This window comes from Apus apus, unplaced genomic scaffold (assembly GCF_020740795.1).
Source record: "Apus apus isolate bApuApu2 unplaced genomic scaffold, bApuApu2.pri.cur manual_scaffold_49_ctg1, whole genome shotgun sequence".
NCBI lineage: Eukaryota > Metazoa > Chordata > Aves > Apodiformes > Apodidae > Apus > Apus apus.
In genome coordinates, this window is record NW_026248855.1 from 1 (window position 1) to 17,481 (window position 17,481).

The following is a 17,481-nucleotide window of genomic DNA, read 5'->3' on the forward strand; positions in this document are numbered from 1 at the left end:
TTGGAGGTTTCATAGTGGGTGACATCATAATGGATGACATCATAATGGATGATGTCATAATGGGTGACATCACACTTGGTGATGTCATAATGGGTGACATCATAGTTGGTGATGTCATAATGGAAGACATCATAATGGATTACATAATAATTGGAGTTATCATAATGGCTGACGTCATAATGGATGACGTCACAATAGGTGATGTCATATTTTGTGACGTCATAATACGTGACGTCATAATGGATGATGTCATAATGAGTGACGTCATATTGGGTGATGTCATAATGGGTGCCGTCAAAATGGATGATGTCATAGTTGGTGATGTCATAACGGGTGATGTCATAGTTGGTGATGTCATAATGGGTGACGTCATAATTGGTGATGTCATAATAGAAGACATCATAATGCATGACATCATAATTGGAGGTATCGTAATGGGTGACATCATAATGGATGACGTCATAATGGATGATGTCATAATGGATGATGTCATAATGGGTGACGTCATAATGGATGACATCATAATTGGTGATATCATAATGGTTGATTTCATAATGGATGTCGTCATATTAGATGATGTCATAATGGATGTCCTCACAATGGATGATGTCATAATGGTTGACGTAATAATGGGTGACGTCATAATGGATGTCGTCACAATGGGTGATGTCATAAAGGGTGACGTCATAGTTGGTGATGTCATAATGGAAGACATCATAATGCTTGACATCATAATTGGAGTTATCGTAATGGGTGATGTCATGATGAATGACGTCATAATGGATGATGTCATAATGGGTGACGTCATAATGGGTGACATCATGATAGATGACGTCAGAGTTGGTGCTGTCATAATGGGTGACATCATAGTTGGTGACGTCATCAAGGGTGAGGTCATAGTTGGTGATGGCATAATGGGTGACGTCATACTTGGGTGACATCATAATGGATGACATCATAATGGGTGATGTCATAATGGGTGATGTCATAATGGATGTAGTCATAATTCCTGATGTAATAAAGGGTGATGTCACAGTGGTAATTTCATAGCAGATGCCGCCATAGTTGATGATGTCAAAATGGATGACGTCATAATGGGTGACATCACAATGGGTGATGTAATAATGCGTAACGTCATAGTTGGTGAAGTCATAATGAATGACGTCATAACGGGTGATGTCATAATGGAAGATGTTATAATATATAATGTCATAATACGTGACGTCATACTTGGTGACATCATAATGGGTGACATCTTAATGGGTGACGTCATAATGAATGATATCATAATGGGTGTCATCATAATGGGTGATGTCATAATGGGTGACGTCATAGTTGGTGATGACATAATGGATGATGTCATAATGGATGACATCATAAATGGTCATGTCATAATGGGTGATGTCATAATGGATGTAGTCATAATGGATGATGTCATAATGGGTGACGTCATAATGGGTGAGGTCACAATGGGTGATGTAATAATGGGTGATGTCACAGTTGGTGACTTCATAATGAATGACGTCATAATGCATGATGTCATAATGGAAGATGTCATAATAGATGATGTCATAATGGGTGACGTCATAGTTGGTGACATCATAATGGGTGACGTCATAATGGGTGACGTCATAATGGGTGACGTCATACTTGGTGACGTCATAATGGATGACATCATAATTGGTGATGTCATAATGGGTTATGTCATAATGGGTGACATCATAATGGATGACATCATAATGGGTGATGTCATAATGGGTGATGTCATAATGGATGTAGTCATAAGGGATGATGTCATAATGGGTGACGTCATAATGGATGATGTCATAATGGGTGACGTCATAATGGGTGTCGTCATAGTTGGTGATGTCATAATGGAAGACATCATAATGGATGACATCATAATTGAAGGTGTCATACTTGGTGACGTCGTAATGGATGACGTTATAATGGGTGACATCATAATGCGTGACATCACAATGGGTGATGTAATAATGGGTAACGTCACAGTGGATGACGTCATAATGAATGATGTCATAATGGATGATGTCATAATGGAAGATGTTATAATATATAATGTCATAATAGGTGATGTCATACTTGGTGACATCATAATGGGTGACGTCTTGATGGGTGACGTCATAATGAATGACATCATAATGGATGATATCATAATGGATGTCGTCATAATGGGTGATGTCATAATGGGTGACGTCACAATGGGTGATGTCATTATGGGTGAGGTCATAGTTGGTGACGTCATAATGGGTAACGTCATAATGGTTGACGTTAGAGTTTGTGATGTCATCAAGGGTGACATCATAGTTGGTGATGTCATCAAGGTTGATGTCATAGTTGGTGATGACATAATGGATTATGTCATAATGGATGACATCATAATTGGTGGTGTCATAATGGGTGATGTCATAATGGATGTAGTCAGAATGGATGATATCATAATGGGTGATGTCATAATGGATTACATCATAAATGGTGGTGTCATAATGGGTGATGTCATGCTTGGTGACATCATAATGGGTGACGTCATAATTGGTGGTGTAATAATGGATGATATCATAATGGATGATGTCATAATGGGTGACGTCATAATCAATGACGTCATAATGAATGAACTCAAAATGGGTAATGTCATAATGGAAGATGTCATAATAGGTGATGTCATAATGGGTGATGTCATGCTTGGTGACGTCATAATGGGTGACGTCATAATGGGTGACGTCATAATAGGTGACGTCATAATAGGTGACGTCGTAATGGATGACACCATAATGGGTTTTGTCATAATGGGTGACTTCATAATGGGTGACATCATAATGGATGATGTCATAAAGGGTGACATCATAGTTGTTGATGTCATAATGGAAGACATCATAATGGATGACATCATAATTGGAGATGTCATAATTTGTGATGTCATAATGGATGCTGTCATACTGGATGATGTCATAATGGGTTACGTCATAATGGATTACATAATAACTGGTGGTGTCACAGTGGGTGATGACATAATGCATGTCGTCACAATGTGTGATGTCATAATGGGTGACATCATAATTGGTGACGTCAGAACTGGTGATGTCAGAAGAGGTGACGTCATAATTGGTGATGTCATAATGGGTTATATCATAGGTGGTGATGACATAATGTATGATGTCATAATGGCTGAGATCATAAAGGGTGACGTCATAGTTGGTGATGTCATAATGGAAGACATCATAATGCATGACATCATAATTGGAGGTATTGTAATGGGTGACGTCATAATGGGTGATGTCATTGTTGGTGATGACATAATGGGTGACGTCATAATGGTTGATATCATAAAATGTGACATTATCATGGGTGACGTCATAACAGGTGACCCAGAGCGAATTAAAGGAATATTGGAATTGACAATGCCTGGAAATAAAAGACAAATAAGACAGGTTTTAGGTTTATTTGGCTATTGCAGGCAATGGATAAAGAATTACAGTGCAAAAGTAAAATTTTTATATGAACAATTAACCAAAAATAATTTGCCGAAATGGACTTTACAGGATAAAAAGAACTTTGAGAATTTAAAGAAGGATTTGAGTCAAGCACCAGTCCTTAGTTTACCAGATGTAAAAAGACCTTTTCAGTTATTTGTAAATACGGACAGAGGAACAGCCTTTGAAGTTTTGACCCAAGAATGGGCAGGGAAAAGGAAGCCAGTGGCATATTTATCGAAATTATTAGACCCTGTAAGCAGAGGATGGCCAACATGCATACAAATTATTGTAGCAGCAGCATCATTATTGGAAGAAGCAAACCGCATCACTTTCCATGGGGAAATAGTTTTATATGCACCTCATAACATTAGGGGGGTATTACAGCAAAAGGCAGAAAAATGGCTTACAGATAGTTGATTATTAAAATATGAGGGAATTTTAATTGAATCGCCTAAATTGTTACTTAGGACTGTAGGGGCCACTAACCCGGCTGAATTTTTATATCAAGGAGAGAATAACACAGAAACACTACATGATTGCTTACAAACAGTAGAATGCCAAAGTAAAATAAGGCCCGATTTAGAAGAAGAAGAATTAGAAAAAAAGGGGATATCTTGTTTGTAGATGGGTCATCTAGAGTAGTAGAAGGGAAACGGCTTTCTGGGTATGCTATTGTTAAATTGGAAAATGGAGAATTCAAAGTTATGAATTCAGGACCTTTAAATGCTAGCTGGTCAGCCCAGGCATGTGAGTTATATGCTCTTTGAAAAGCTTTAGAGTTATTAAAAGGAAAAATAGGCACAATATACACCGATTCAAAATATGCATATGGGATAGTACATACATTTGGAAAAATTTGGGAAGAACGAGGTTTTATAAATTCACAAGGAAAAGGTTTAGTTCATGAAGAACTTGTAAGAAGAGTTTTGAAGTCTTTACGAGGTCCGCTTGAAATAGCAGTAGTTCATGTTAAAGGTCATCAAAGAGGCACGAACTACAGAATCAGAGGAAATAATGTAGCTGATGAAGAAGCCAGAAGAGTTGCTGGTAATTCTACCACCCTTTTAATGGTAAAAGAGACCCCAGACGCTTTAAATGAAGAAAACTTTAGCTTTAGTAAAAAGGAAAAAGAGAAATTGTGTCTTATGGGAGCCAAAGAACAGAATGAAAAACAAGTGTTACCTGATGGCAGAGAAGTTTTACCCCAAGGAATGGCCAGAAAAATAATGACAAAAATACATCAGAAAACTTACTGGGGAACTCAAGCTTTAGTTGATCATTTCGAACAATTATATTTTTGCATTGGGGTATACAACGTGGCAAAGACAATAACACAAGCTTGTGAAACGTGTCAAAAAGTAAATCGAAACAGAAGTAGGCAAAGACAACTGGGAGGGCGACCCCCAGCAATCAGGCCTTTTTCAAACATACAAATTGACTTTACTGAACTTCCCAAGGTAGGGAGGTACAGATATCTTTTAACTCATTATGTAAAGGCCTTTCCCACGGGAAGAGCTACTGCCAACCAGGTAACAAAAGTGCTGCTCGAACACATCATACCTCGATATGGTGTGATTGAAGTTATAGACTCCGATCGCGGGCCACATTTTACCTCAAAAATTATAAAAGAATTATCAGAATGTTTAGGAATAAGATGGGACTACCATACGCCATGGCATCCACAGAGCTCAGGGAGAGTCGAGAGACTGAATGGGGAAATTAAAACAGTGTTAACCAAATTGATGATTGAAACAAAATTATCTTGGTTAAGATGCTTACCTATGGCATTATTAATTTTAAGAACTAGACCTAGATCTGATTTGGGAATTTCTGCGTATGAAATGGTATATGGTATGCCCTATAATATTGAAAAACCACAAGAAAATGTTTTGGTACAAGACCAAACCTTAGAAGTATATATTTCACAATTGTCAAAGCATAGGGAAGAATTATGGAAGAGAGGGTTGATAGTACAAAGACCTCCATTGGACTTGAAAATACATAATATAAAACCTGGGGATTGGATCCTAATCCGGATATGGAAAGAAGAGACTTTAAAACCTAAATGGGAAGGACCTTTTCTTGTTTTGCTTACCACAAAAACTGCTGTAAGAACAACGGAGCGTGGTTGGACTCATGCAAGCCGAATAAAAGGACCTGTGTCCCCACCTCAGTGGAAGGTCATCAGCCCTCCAGGAGAAACCAAACTGATACTAAAGCGATAAGCTCCGGATGATTTGGACTTGGTTTGAGAACTTATCTTTTTATGTACAGTGTATTTTAGGAATCATAATAGCATTGGTGATATCATTAATTGTATATTATTTGTGGAAAATTGTTAAATGTGGAAGAGGAATTTGTTTCCATGAATAGAAACCAATCACATATAGAGGAAGTAGGAACAATAGATTTTGAGAGATTAGATTATAAAGTATCCTTGATTTTTACACCCATTTTAAAGAATTTACCCTTATCCCGGGTAATAAAATCCCAAATACCCAAACCTCCTTACAATTGGAGGAAAGTAAGAAGCCTGATTAATGATTTTAGGGACTTATTAGACCAAGGGCCAGCTTATGAACCCTGTACCATTTGTTATAGCAAAAAGTGTAATGCAATAATAACTTTTTGCTGTGGAGGTTGCTCACTAGTGGTGCAGGAATGGAGATATGATCTTTTTAACTGGTGGTGTAGCAGATGCAACAGAAAATTTCAACACCGGTTACTTTATCAACCAGAATTAGAAGAGGCAATAGAACAGAAGCTATTTGAGTCAGCAGAACAATACCAATTGGCTATACTACATGTGAGTCTTTCCCAGTGGGTTTCAGCAATCACCGCCCATTTAAAATCTAGTATCATATGCATCGGACGATGCAGGGAACCAACAGAAGTTGAAGGTTGAGACCCCTTTGGGTAGTACCCGCTGCCGAGAAGAGAATTAACCTCGTAACTGGTTGCAACCCAGTTGACGAGCGAGGCAGGGAGAATAACCCTATAAAAGGGAAAAGTCTAAAACCTGAAACCTGTTGGACACCAGGATGTTGACTATTTTGGTAACAAGTATTTTTATACTTTGGGTGAGAGCTGGAAATCCACATGAACCTATGATTTGGAAATTAGTTAATTTAGAAAGTCCTGAAACTCCAATCAGAGTAAACTCAAATTGGACAAATGTAAATTTTACCGTATCTTTGACACAGCTAGTTACAGGGAATCGTCGGGATAGAGCAGACAAATGTAGAGGTTTCTATGTATGTCCCGCGTCAAATCCAGGAAGGGACTATTGTAAGCTCCCCTACCATTTTTATTGTGGGTATTGGGGTTGTGAGACCTGGGCCTCAGATTGGTTAATTTCAAAATCCAGTAAGGACAAGTATATTCATATAGAATGGTATCCCCCTAACTGTAAACGACCGACTATAGGCCATGATGGTCATGTATATGGACATTGTGAAAATGAGGGTTACTGCAAAGAAGTAAACATCAAGGTCCTCAGGACTGAGGAAGATTCTTGGCTAGCAGGGAGAATGTGGGGAATAAGATTCTGGGAGCCAGGACCAGATAGAGGGAATATGTTTCAGATTATTAAAACAAGAATGCCGCATGATTCTGCCTCAGTGGGTCCTAATATTATAATAGCTCCTCCAAAAACACCTAAAAGTAATCAAGAATTGCCCAAAATAACGAAAGTCAATTCAACCATTATGGAATTAAGAAACCACACTGATCCACAGAAGAGGTCAGAAATAGTGATAACACCACATAAAAACTTTCAAGACCCCTTGTGGGAAATAATGCAAGCGTCTTATTTAGCATTGAACAACACCAAGCCAAATTTAACTAAAGAATGCTGGTTATGTTTTAATGTTAGACCACCTTACTATGAAGCAGTAGGACAATCAGATAAAATTAAATGGTCAAACGGAACCAATCCCTCAGAATGTCCTTGGAGTGAGGACAAGCAGGACACCAAGGGAATGACATTACAGCATGTAACAGGAAGAGGACAATGTATTGGTACTGTCCCAGAGCAATATAAAGGATTTTGTAATAGCACGATTCATAAGACAAGAATAAAGCAAAAGAGAAATGAAACCTACAAGTGGGCAATACCGGCTACAGGAGCAAAATGGGTGTGCTCAGATATTGGGGTGACACCGTGTATATCATTACAAGTGTTTAATGTATCTCAATTTTGTGTTCAGGTAATAATCATTCCACGTTTAATGTACCATTCAATGGAAGATGTTATGCATCATTTTGAGAAAGGCCTCAGTAGACAAAAAAGAGAGCCAATTACTGCAATTTCCTTAGCTACTTTGCTAATTGCAGGAGGTGTGGGAGCTGGAACGGGTATAGCCTCAATTATTAAGAGTGAACAAATGCAGGCATTACAAATAGCGGTAAATGAAGATCTAATTAGAATAGAACAATCAATTAATCAATTGTCAACCTGGGTCAAGTCTCTTTCTGAAGTGGCCTTGCAAAATAGAAGAGGTTTAGATCTGTTATTCCTCAAGGAAGGAGGATTGTGTGTAGCCCTCCAAGAAGAATGTTGCACATTCATAGATTATACTGGAGTAGTCCAAGATTCAATGGCAGAACTTCGAAAAAGACTAGACCAACATAAAAAAGATCTAGAGACCGGTACAACATGGTATGAAAATTGGTTTAGTGCAAAACCATGGCTAACTACTCTTTTGTCTGCTCTGGCTGGACCATTGATACTAGTTTTATTAGGATTAATATTTGGACCATGTATTATAAAATATGTGTTACAATTTGTAAAAGAAAGATTTGATATTACTAAATTAATGATTTTGACTTCTAGAGCTGAATATCAACAAGTGCCACAAAAAGTACCAGAAGCATATTGTACCTGTGGTACTGATAAACATGCATATCTCGAATGTAATTGTAAACAACCTTGTGGATGTGATTGGAGATGTGAAGCTTGCGGAAGATTTATAGAAGCAAAAGAGATAGTTTAATAACATAGGATAAAAAGAAAAAGGGGGGAATTGTTAGAAACAGATAATGTGTATTAAACTATCAATAAACTAAAAGTTTTGTAACACCCCGATACTGCGGTTGGAAAAGGGAAGTACTAACAGAAAAACACTCATGCGAAACTGCCAAGCTTTGCACAATGTATGCTTTGCCGCCGTTAAATATGTACTAAGCAAAATGTTATAAGCGTTGCACAATGTATGCTTTGCCGCCGTTAAGTATGTATTAAGCAAAATGTTATATAAACCATACCATATATGGGAAAGGACTAAGAGATTTCATGAAGAGGACACAAGAGGAAGAATACTTACTTCATCCTAACGATTACCAGGAGGCAGAAAATGCAGAGTACAACACTAAAGAAAATGCAGAGTACAACACTAAAGAAAATGCAGAGTACAACACTAAAGGAAAGCAGAAGTACAAGAATACGGAAGAAGAAGAGTATAAAAGACTAGTGATTTGTTTCAAGCGTGTGGCAGTGGTGGAGCACAGACTCCCCTGTCACCCAGCGCTGCTTTTGCTCGCTTTCTACTTGCAATGAATCAATAAAACCTTGAATATTACTCAGTCAATTTAACGAGTAATTTTTAACAGGTGGGTCCAGCTGGTCCCAGCAGGTGAGGGGTGGGCGTCTCCACAGCCACCCCCAGGCCTCTGTGATGCAGGGCCTGTTGCCCGGACACCGCTGTGATGGGTCTGCATGGGGACCAGGGTCCTGGAGCTGCTGGGGAACATCTGCCTGTCCAGCTGGTGCAGCTGGAGGTGCAGCAGAGGAGCCGTGGGGCCTGCAGAGAGCAGAGCCTGGAGCAGCCCAGCAGAGCCACCCTGCTCCAGCAGCAGGACATCCTGGAGGAGAGGCAGCTTCAGCAGCAGGGTGAGCAGTGGCATTTCTCCCTGGTGCAGTCTGTGCAGCTCCATGTCAGATCCAAGCAGGTGGGTGCCAAGGAGGACACGGGTGGGGGCAGGGCAGGGTGATGGAGCCTCCCTCTGCCTGGAGTCAGCTGCTGCTCTGCAGAGCTGCAGCCCCATCATCTCCTGCATCCCTGCCCCAGCAGCCACTGCTGGCAGGTCCCCAGCAGGCATCTGGTGGTGGGAGCCAGGCTGCCTTTGCCATCGTTCCTGTGCTCTCCTTCCAGGTCTGCAAGGCGAGCTTGAACCTGCACCAGCCAGAGATCACAGGCAGGGAAATCCTGAAGGCTGCCAGGGGCAAACAGGACACGTTGGAGTGGCTGGAAGGGGCTGTGGGTCCCAGCTAGTGCCCCACGGGCAGTGTCACCCGGTACTGGATGACGTCATAGTGGGGGACGTGCTAATGGGTGACGTCATAGTTGGTGACATCATAGTTGGTGACATCATAGTTGGTGATGTTGAAACAAAAATTCGGAGCTTCCAAACCCCCTGCTTTCTAACACTCCTCACCGCAGTGGGAGGCTGGTGCGGCTGGGTAAGGATTCCGAGATCAAGACCCAATAACAACAACCAAGCTGTTATTGAGCAGGCATTCTTGGCTGCAGTGCTGGGCAGCACTGGGGATTCTCCACCATGAGTGCTCCAAGGAGCCAGTGAAACACCCTGACTAATATACACCAAAACCATGCATCTTCAGTTCCATGTCAGTGAGTCCCCAGAATTCTTTTACATAGTCATTTTATTTCCTGGAATTGGCTATCTTTGTAATTATGCCTGCTCGAGGGTCTCCTGTGGGGGTCTTTGTTGATTCTAGTCCTTTGTCGTCTTTGTCCTGTCTCTGTCCTGGTCCTGTCTCCAGTCTCCCGCTGGTAGATTGCCCAGGTGGGTCAGAATCCACATCAGTGTGTCTGTAGGCTGCCAGGGTCTTAGAAGACTTGATGTTATCACAACCTCCAGGATGCTTGGCATAGTTGACTGATAGTTTCACAAAGCACCTTGTTTTAAAAGCAACCCTTAGTATAGCAAATTCATTACTTTAGTAAACTTTTATGAGGCTATATTTCTATTGAATTTACTAACAAATATTCTATGATGTATCAATCCCCCCCTTTTCTTTAAACTTTGTAAATTCCTTTACAAAGATTCTAGATCATTCTATTTCATTACTTTAGGCAAGGCCCAAATTCTTAAAGTCAGTTTCTTTAGCTTATACCATAAAAGGCAATTAATGACTGTCAGTATAATCACAAACACCAATAGTATCAAAAGTGGGTGAATTAAAACATCCCAGTTTCTTTCTGCAGAGAATGATTATGCTGACAAGATATCCCACCTATGATGGGCAGTTTCAGATTCAATTTGACTAGACAGACCAATAAGTTTGTCTTTGGCTATTACTGTTTTAATGATAGACTCAGCCAAGGTTTTATTCTGCTTCCTTAAATGCTCTCGAAGTTCTTGAGACTGGTTCAATATCTCATTTAATTTCCCCCAAGATAAGCTTGCATGACTTACGTTCAAGCTTTCATAGTGCCAAAACATTGCCAGCTTTTCCTCTGTATATGCAAAAATAAGTATGTTTGTCCGTGCCAGGTTAAATGGGTTATATTCCTGAGACACCTTACAAACAGGGTAGTCATTCCATATTCTTAAACTATTGATTGTTAGTTCAATAGGGAGGGCTTGATCCCACCCTAAATGTATTTATCAAATGATTAGCCTTTTCCACTTGCCCACTTGTTTGCAGGTGGTAAGCTGTGTACAATTTCCAATTAATTTCTAAGAATTTACTAACTTGCTGAACCACTTGTGACACAATGTGTGTTGCCCTATCAGAGGAGATCACCTCTGGCACTCCAACCCTAGGAATAATTTCTTTCAATAAAATTTTTGTGACTTCTCAGGCCTTGTTGATTCTACAGGGGAAGGCTTCAGGCCATCCTGAAATGGCCTGAATATCCCTGCCCTTTCTAGGGAATTCTGAAAAATCTGCCAGTTTTGGCCTGGAACATTCCCTTTATCAATACTTCCAAATTTTATTCGATTCTCCACCTTTGGATTATTTTTTTTTTAAAGCAGATTTCACATCTATCAACCATACTCTTCACAGTTTGAAACTGATTCCTAGCTACTATTTGTTTTGTGAGAGAATTGTACAAAGCTCCAGTTCCCCAGTGTGTCTTGTCATGCTCTGTTTTTACCAGTTTCCATAACACCCTGAAAGGAACCACTATTCTGTTATCTCTCAATTTTGCCCAACCTGTTGATTCAATCTCTGCTTCCACATCTTTGATTAATTTAAGATCCCTTTCATCATAATTAACTGAAACAGGTAGTGTCAAAGTTTTCTCAGGAATCAGACTTAATACCTCACCTTGTTCCGCCAGCCTTTTTTTTCTTTTCATAGTCTGCCAATTTATTTCCCACCTCCTGGGCAGTGTTACCTTTCTGGTGTCCTTTGCAGTGCATAATAGCAACGGCTGAAGGCAACTGTACAGCCTCCAAAAGTCTCAGAATCATGTCAGCATGCTTGATGTGTTTTCCTAGGGTTGTCAAAATTCCTTATTCCTTCCAAATAGCTCCGTGAGTGTGAACTACACCAAAGCCATATCTTGAATCTATCCAGATATTCACTCTTAGACCTTTAGCAAGGTCCAGTGCTCTCACTAGAGCAATTATTTCAGCTCGCTGTGCAGATGTATCCTTAGGGAGGGACTTTGCTTCCACCACTCGATCCCTGGTGGTTACAGCATATCCTGCCATGCGGACTCATCTTTTACAAAACTGCTCCCGTCGGTGTACCAAGTGTATTCAGCTTCCTCCAGTGGTTCCTCCTTCAAGTCAGAGCTGCTTGCATACACTGTCTCTATAGTCTCTGTGCAGTCATGTGTGATGGCTTCCATTTCCTGCTTATCACTCAGAAAAGAAGCAGGATTAATGATGGCAGATGTAGTAATTTCAACATCACCTTGTTCCATTAGGACTGCTTGGTACTTCAGGAACCTTGATGGTGAGAGCAAATACCCCCCCTTTTTGTCCCAGAACAGAGGTTACTGCATGGGAAGTATGCACAACCATCTTTTGTCCCAAAGTGAACTTCCAGGCTTCTTGAATATTCAGAACAACGGCAGCCACTGCCCGAAGGCATCCTGGCCATCCTTTACTAATTGTATCCAGTTGTTTGGAGATGTATGCTACTGCTCGCTTATAGGGACCCTCCTTCTGGGCTAGAATTCCCAAAGCCACCCCTTGCTTTTCATATGAGAACAGCCAGAAGGGCTTGGTTATGTCTGGCACACCCAAAGCTGGTGCCCTCATTAGCTCTTGTTTCAATTCTTTGAATGCCCTCCTGTCTGGAATGAGACAACTAAGCAGGAGTTTGGCTTTCCCAGCCATCCTATAACATTCTCAGCTAAAAAAAGCTGCAAGATCCAACAGCTTGGTAGCATCATGGCAGCAAAATCTCCTGTTATTTTATTGCTCCAGGAGCACAGACAAACCTATGGCAACACTAGGGAACCTCTCCTGGAAAACCTGACCAGTGAGTATGACTTGGAGCTTTTCCGGAGAGCACAAGCACGGGCATCTGAGGACGTGGTGAGACTTCTGACTCCTATTATACCTGATAGCAAAGGTCTTTGTTAGGAATGTGAAGGCTTCCTGGGTGTTGTTGTTCAGGTAGAATCAGAGTTTGCAAGAAGGGCAGCTCCAGCCCAGCCAAGTCAGCAAAGCTGCTGTAGGGGTAACATTGGAGTGCTGAAAGCACACAGCTGGAGTGAAGCTTTTGCAGTGAGAATGGAGGAATAATTAGTAACAGTCCCATTTAGCAGGTGCTTATTTTCAGTGAAAGAAAAGACAGCCTCAGCTGCTGAAAGGATGGCTAAGGAGTGTTGGCAACAGAACCCATCCTGACAGTAGCCAGTGACTGTGGAGTGGAGGCTGAGGCTTCTGTAGGTGCTTTGCAAAGCCACCTTCCACCTCCAGAGATGAACCAAAAGGCACTTTGACGCTTACCAGTAGCAATTGCATCTGGGATATCTGAGGCAGAGCATTAGGCTGTATCCTCTTCCTGCAAATTAGGAAATAAGCTTGAAGTGGCAAGGAGCTTCCATTGCTTCCGTGACAAGAAGAGTACGACCCTAGTGTTGGCATGTTGCCAAGCACTGATTTTTGTGACATTTCCTGATGTCAGTAACTACTGCTTGTAGACAGGGCTCAGACTGAGGCTGATCAAGGAGAGGTCTGTGGGAGGGACTGTTAGACATGGTCACATTGAAAGATGACTTTTTACAGTCATTGTAGTAAGAGGACAAGGGAGGATGGATTAAAACTGGAGGAGGGAAGATTTAGGTGATACGTGAGGAGGAAACTGTTTACTCTGAGGGTGGTGAGACCCTGGCCCAGGTTGCCCAGGGAAGCTGTGGCTGCCCCATCCCTGGCAGTGTTGAAGGGCAGGTTGGATGGGGCTTGGAGCAGCCTGGGCTGGTGGGAGGTGTCCCTGCCCATGCAGGGGGGTTGGATCTAGATGATCTTGAAGGTCCCTTCCAACCCAAACCAGTCTGGGATTCTGTGAATTTAGCAGACTTGAAGTAAATTCTTTTCCTTGAGGGAAACAAATACGACCTTCCCACCGACCTCCCTTGTTTTTGTTTTGTTGTGTTTTTTTTTTTTTAAATACTCCTCCATTTTTCCCATTCCCAGGAACAGCTGCGGCTCCAGGGCCAGATCACAGAAGGCAGCAACATGATTAAAACCATCGCGTTTGGCCGCTCCGAGCTGGACACCTGGTACCACTCCCCCTACCCAGAGGAGTATGCTCGCCTGGGCCGTCTCTACATGTGTGAATTCTGCCTCAAGTACAGGAAGAGCCAGACAATACTTCGCAGGCACATGGTGAGGGCTGGGGCAGAGCTGATCCCCCTGCCTTACACCTGCTATCAGCATCTCCACTGAAAGCATTCCTGGTGTTATCTCCGCTTTAGGAGACCCGTGTGTTTCCTGGTATATCCAGGAGCTGGTAAATTTTTTCCACCCTGAAAACGCCGTCCCCCTGTCGTTGTTTTCCTGTCATAGGCAAAATGTGTTTGGAAACACCCACCGGGTGATGAAATCTACCGGAAAGGCTCCATCTCAGTGTTTGAAGTGGATGGGCAGAAGAACAAGGTAAGGAACTGCCATCCTCAGGCCAGTCTGGAGTGGCTTTCAGATGTGCTGGGCACTCCTTTCCTGTAGAGAAGCAGGACACAAGTGGCCCTTTCTCCCTCTAGTTGTAGAAAGAGTCTGATCTGTCCACACTTGCAGTTTTGTCTGTGTTTTCCTTGTGGTTATTCCTCAGCCACGTTGTGCTCCAGCAGTTCCACCTCTTGGCTCATACAGTGCTTGGACATGTGTGTCAAGATCCTGTACTGCAGGGTAGGGGGAAGACTTCTGTGCTCAGCCTCAGTGGGTTGTGCTGCCCACCTCCCATTCCCTGTGGATACTTGGACAGCTCTGGGTTAGTGTGTGAACCAGCCTCCTGTTGGTGAGGGTGACCTCCTTAGCCCTGAGTTGAAGGGCAGAACATGGATCTGCAGCTGCACATTCAGTGCTGGGCAGCAGCACCATGTGTGTCCTGCCTCTGGTTGTGTCTGCTCTTGGGAGGCTTCAGAGGAAGGAACAAAGAAACAAATGCAAATGCTAAATTTTGCACTGCGGGAAGCTGGGAGGAGGCTTTTCAAGTGACCAGAGATAACCTTGAAGCAGAGGATTAACACAGTACAGTGCAAGCAAGCAGAGATCCAACCTGCTTCCTTCACCGAGTGATACCAGATACCACAGATGTGGTATCTGGGGAGTTAAGAGATTGATATCACAGACGTCAATTCCCACCCTTAAGGAAGCTGGGCTTATCAAGTTTCGTCACAAATGGAATTGTTTCCTGGCCTAGCTGCTTTGTGTGAAAGACTGTACCTCATTTCTCAGATAATTCAGAATTTTCTTGTCATTTGCCATGGTTTTGTCCACTCTTGGGGTGTCCCACTGTAATAAACAGATGTATTCTACTCTCCTTCTGCTTCTAGATCTACTGTCAAAACCTGTGTCTGCTGGCAAAACTTTTCTTGGACCATAAAACACTGTATTATGATGTTGAACCCTTCCTCTTCTATGTCATGACAGAAGCTGACAACACTGGCTGTCACCTGATAGGTTATTTCTGCAAGGTTAGTTGAACATCCATACACACCCAGGCAGAACTCCATGGCCAGCTATCCTAGGCTTAAAGTTGTGCACCAAACACCCAATGTAATGGCTAATCAAGCAAGACACTAAGCCAGGTTGGTAGCTGAAGGATGATTGTGTGACTTGTTGTTAGGCAGGTTTTTCTGCTGTTGCTCCTTTCACCTTGTATTGTATCAGTTGCACAGGCTTGTTCAGTCTGCTGGGGTGATGATATCCCCATTGTTTGTACAGATCAAGACCTGTTAATCTCTCCTCTCTCTCTCTCTCTCCTTGTTTTTACCAGAATAATTCTTTTCTCAGCTACAATGTTTCTTGTATCCTGACAATGCCCCAGTACATGAGGCAAGGTTATGGCAAGATGCTCATTGACTTCAGTAAGTATGGAGAGAGAAATCCTGGAGGCATGATAAATCTAATATATCTACGGTTGTGGCTGAGCAGGCTTCATTCTAGCTGCTTTCTCTGTGTGCTAAAGAGGGTAGCAGTCAGGAGAGAGTAGTTTAGGAAGGATAAATGTTGGGTTTTTTTTTTCCTTTGCAGGCTATTTGCTTTCTAAAGTAGAAGAAAAAGTTGGCTCTCCAGAACATCCTCTGTCTGATTTAGGGCTCATCAGCTACAGGAGCTACTGGAAGGAAGTTCTTCTTCGTTACCTGCATAAATTTTGTGTGCATCCCTTCCAAAGGAGTTGCCTGAAACTTGGAGGTGACAACTAACAATTACAGGCTATTGCAGGGGAATCTGTGTCTGTTCTAACATAAAGTGCTGCTGGTTTGCAGAAATCAGCCAGGAGACTGCAGTGCATCCTGTTGACATTGTTAGCACCTTGCAGGCACTTCAGATGCTCAAGTACTGGAAGGGAAAACACCTGGTCCTGAAAAGACAGGTAAGATTTGTGGTGGCTATTTCTGCATATTTTTTTTGTTTCTTTGTATTTAGCTGTTTAATTCAGATGAACTCATTGACATCAGTGTTTCCTTTGTGTTGTGCTGGACTTTCCAGTCTTTTGGCTCTAGCCGAGGGGAAACACTGTAGTTTTCAAATGCAGTAACTGATCAAATATGATGTGAACATCCAAGGTGAGTCTTCAGTAGTGAAGAATATGGTGCACTGACTTTCCTTTTCTCACGTGTGGAATAACTTTGCTCGGTGTAAGTGGCTTTTTAGGGGACAATGGATCAATATTCCCATTGTGCTCCTCCTCATGCCTGCCCTTTATTGGGCAAATGGTTGACATAGAAGTGAACTGAATCAATGGAATCTTGAATGAGTCCAGTTTGTACCCTGTTTAGACATGAGACAAGTGGTTTATAAGTCCCCAAGTATGGCACCTCTCTTTTGTTCTTCCCTCCCTGAGACTTCACTTGGTTGCTAAAAGCAGCTGATCAGTGGGATTGGAAGGGCCTGGAGAAAGCTCTGCAGAGGAAAAGTTATTTTTGTCATGTTGAGCAGTTAGGAGGCTGGTCACCTTCAGGCTTGTGGACTTGGCTGTGTGCTGTTGTACCTTGGATAATTCTCCAGTGAGGATCATGTGTTTTAACCTGCCCTTTCATGCTCTTTCCCTTAGGATCTGATTGATGAATGGAGAGCCAAAGAGGCTAAAAGATCCAACAGCAATAAGATAATGGATCCCAGCTGTTTGAAATGGACCCCTCCTCAGGGAACTTAACTATCTCTCACTCCTGAAGCCAGTGAACCCCAGCAGTAGGAAGTACCCTAGGGATCTCTGTCGTATCTGTTGTTGTTGTGATTGGCTGGTACAGGACCCTTCCAAAAGTTCAGTTCCCCTTGGTTCTGTCCTGGCCCAGATCTTTTGTGCTCACCACAGATGCTGGTTCTGAGGAACTTG

General features: G+C 42.1%; 1 protein-coding gene across 1 annotated transcript; it reads left to right on the plus strand.

Annotated features, from left to right (window-relative positions):
- Positions 1-12,866: 12,866 nt before the first annotated feature.
- LOC127396280 (histone acetyltransferase KAT7-like) lies at positions 12,867-16,884 on the plus strand. The gene is given in 9 exon segments (XM_051643899.1): positions 12,867-13,013; positions 14,118-14,309; positions 14,490-14,579; positions 15,476-15,616; positions 15,919-16,009; positions 16,176-16,337; positions 16,412-16,518; positions 16,727-16,805; positions 16,808-16,884. Coding segments are annotated over 9 exon segments (1,068 nt in total). The 3' UTR covers positions 16,867-16,884.
- Positions 16,885-17,481: the final 597 nt, after the last annotated feature.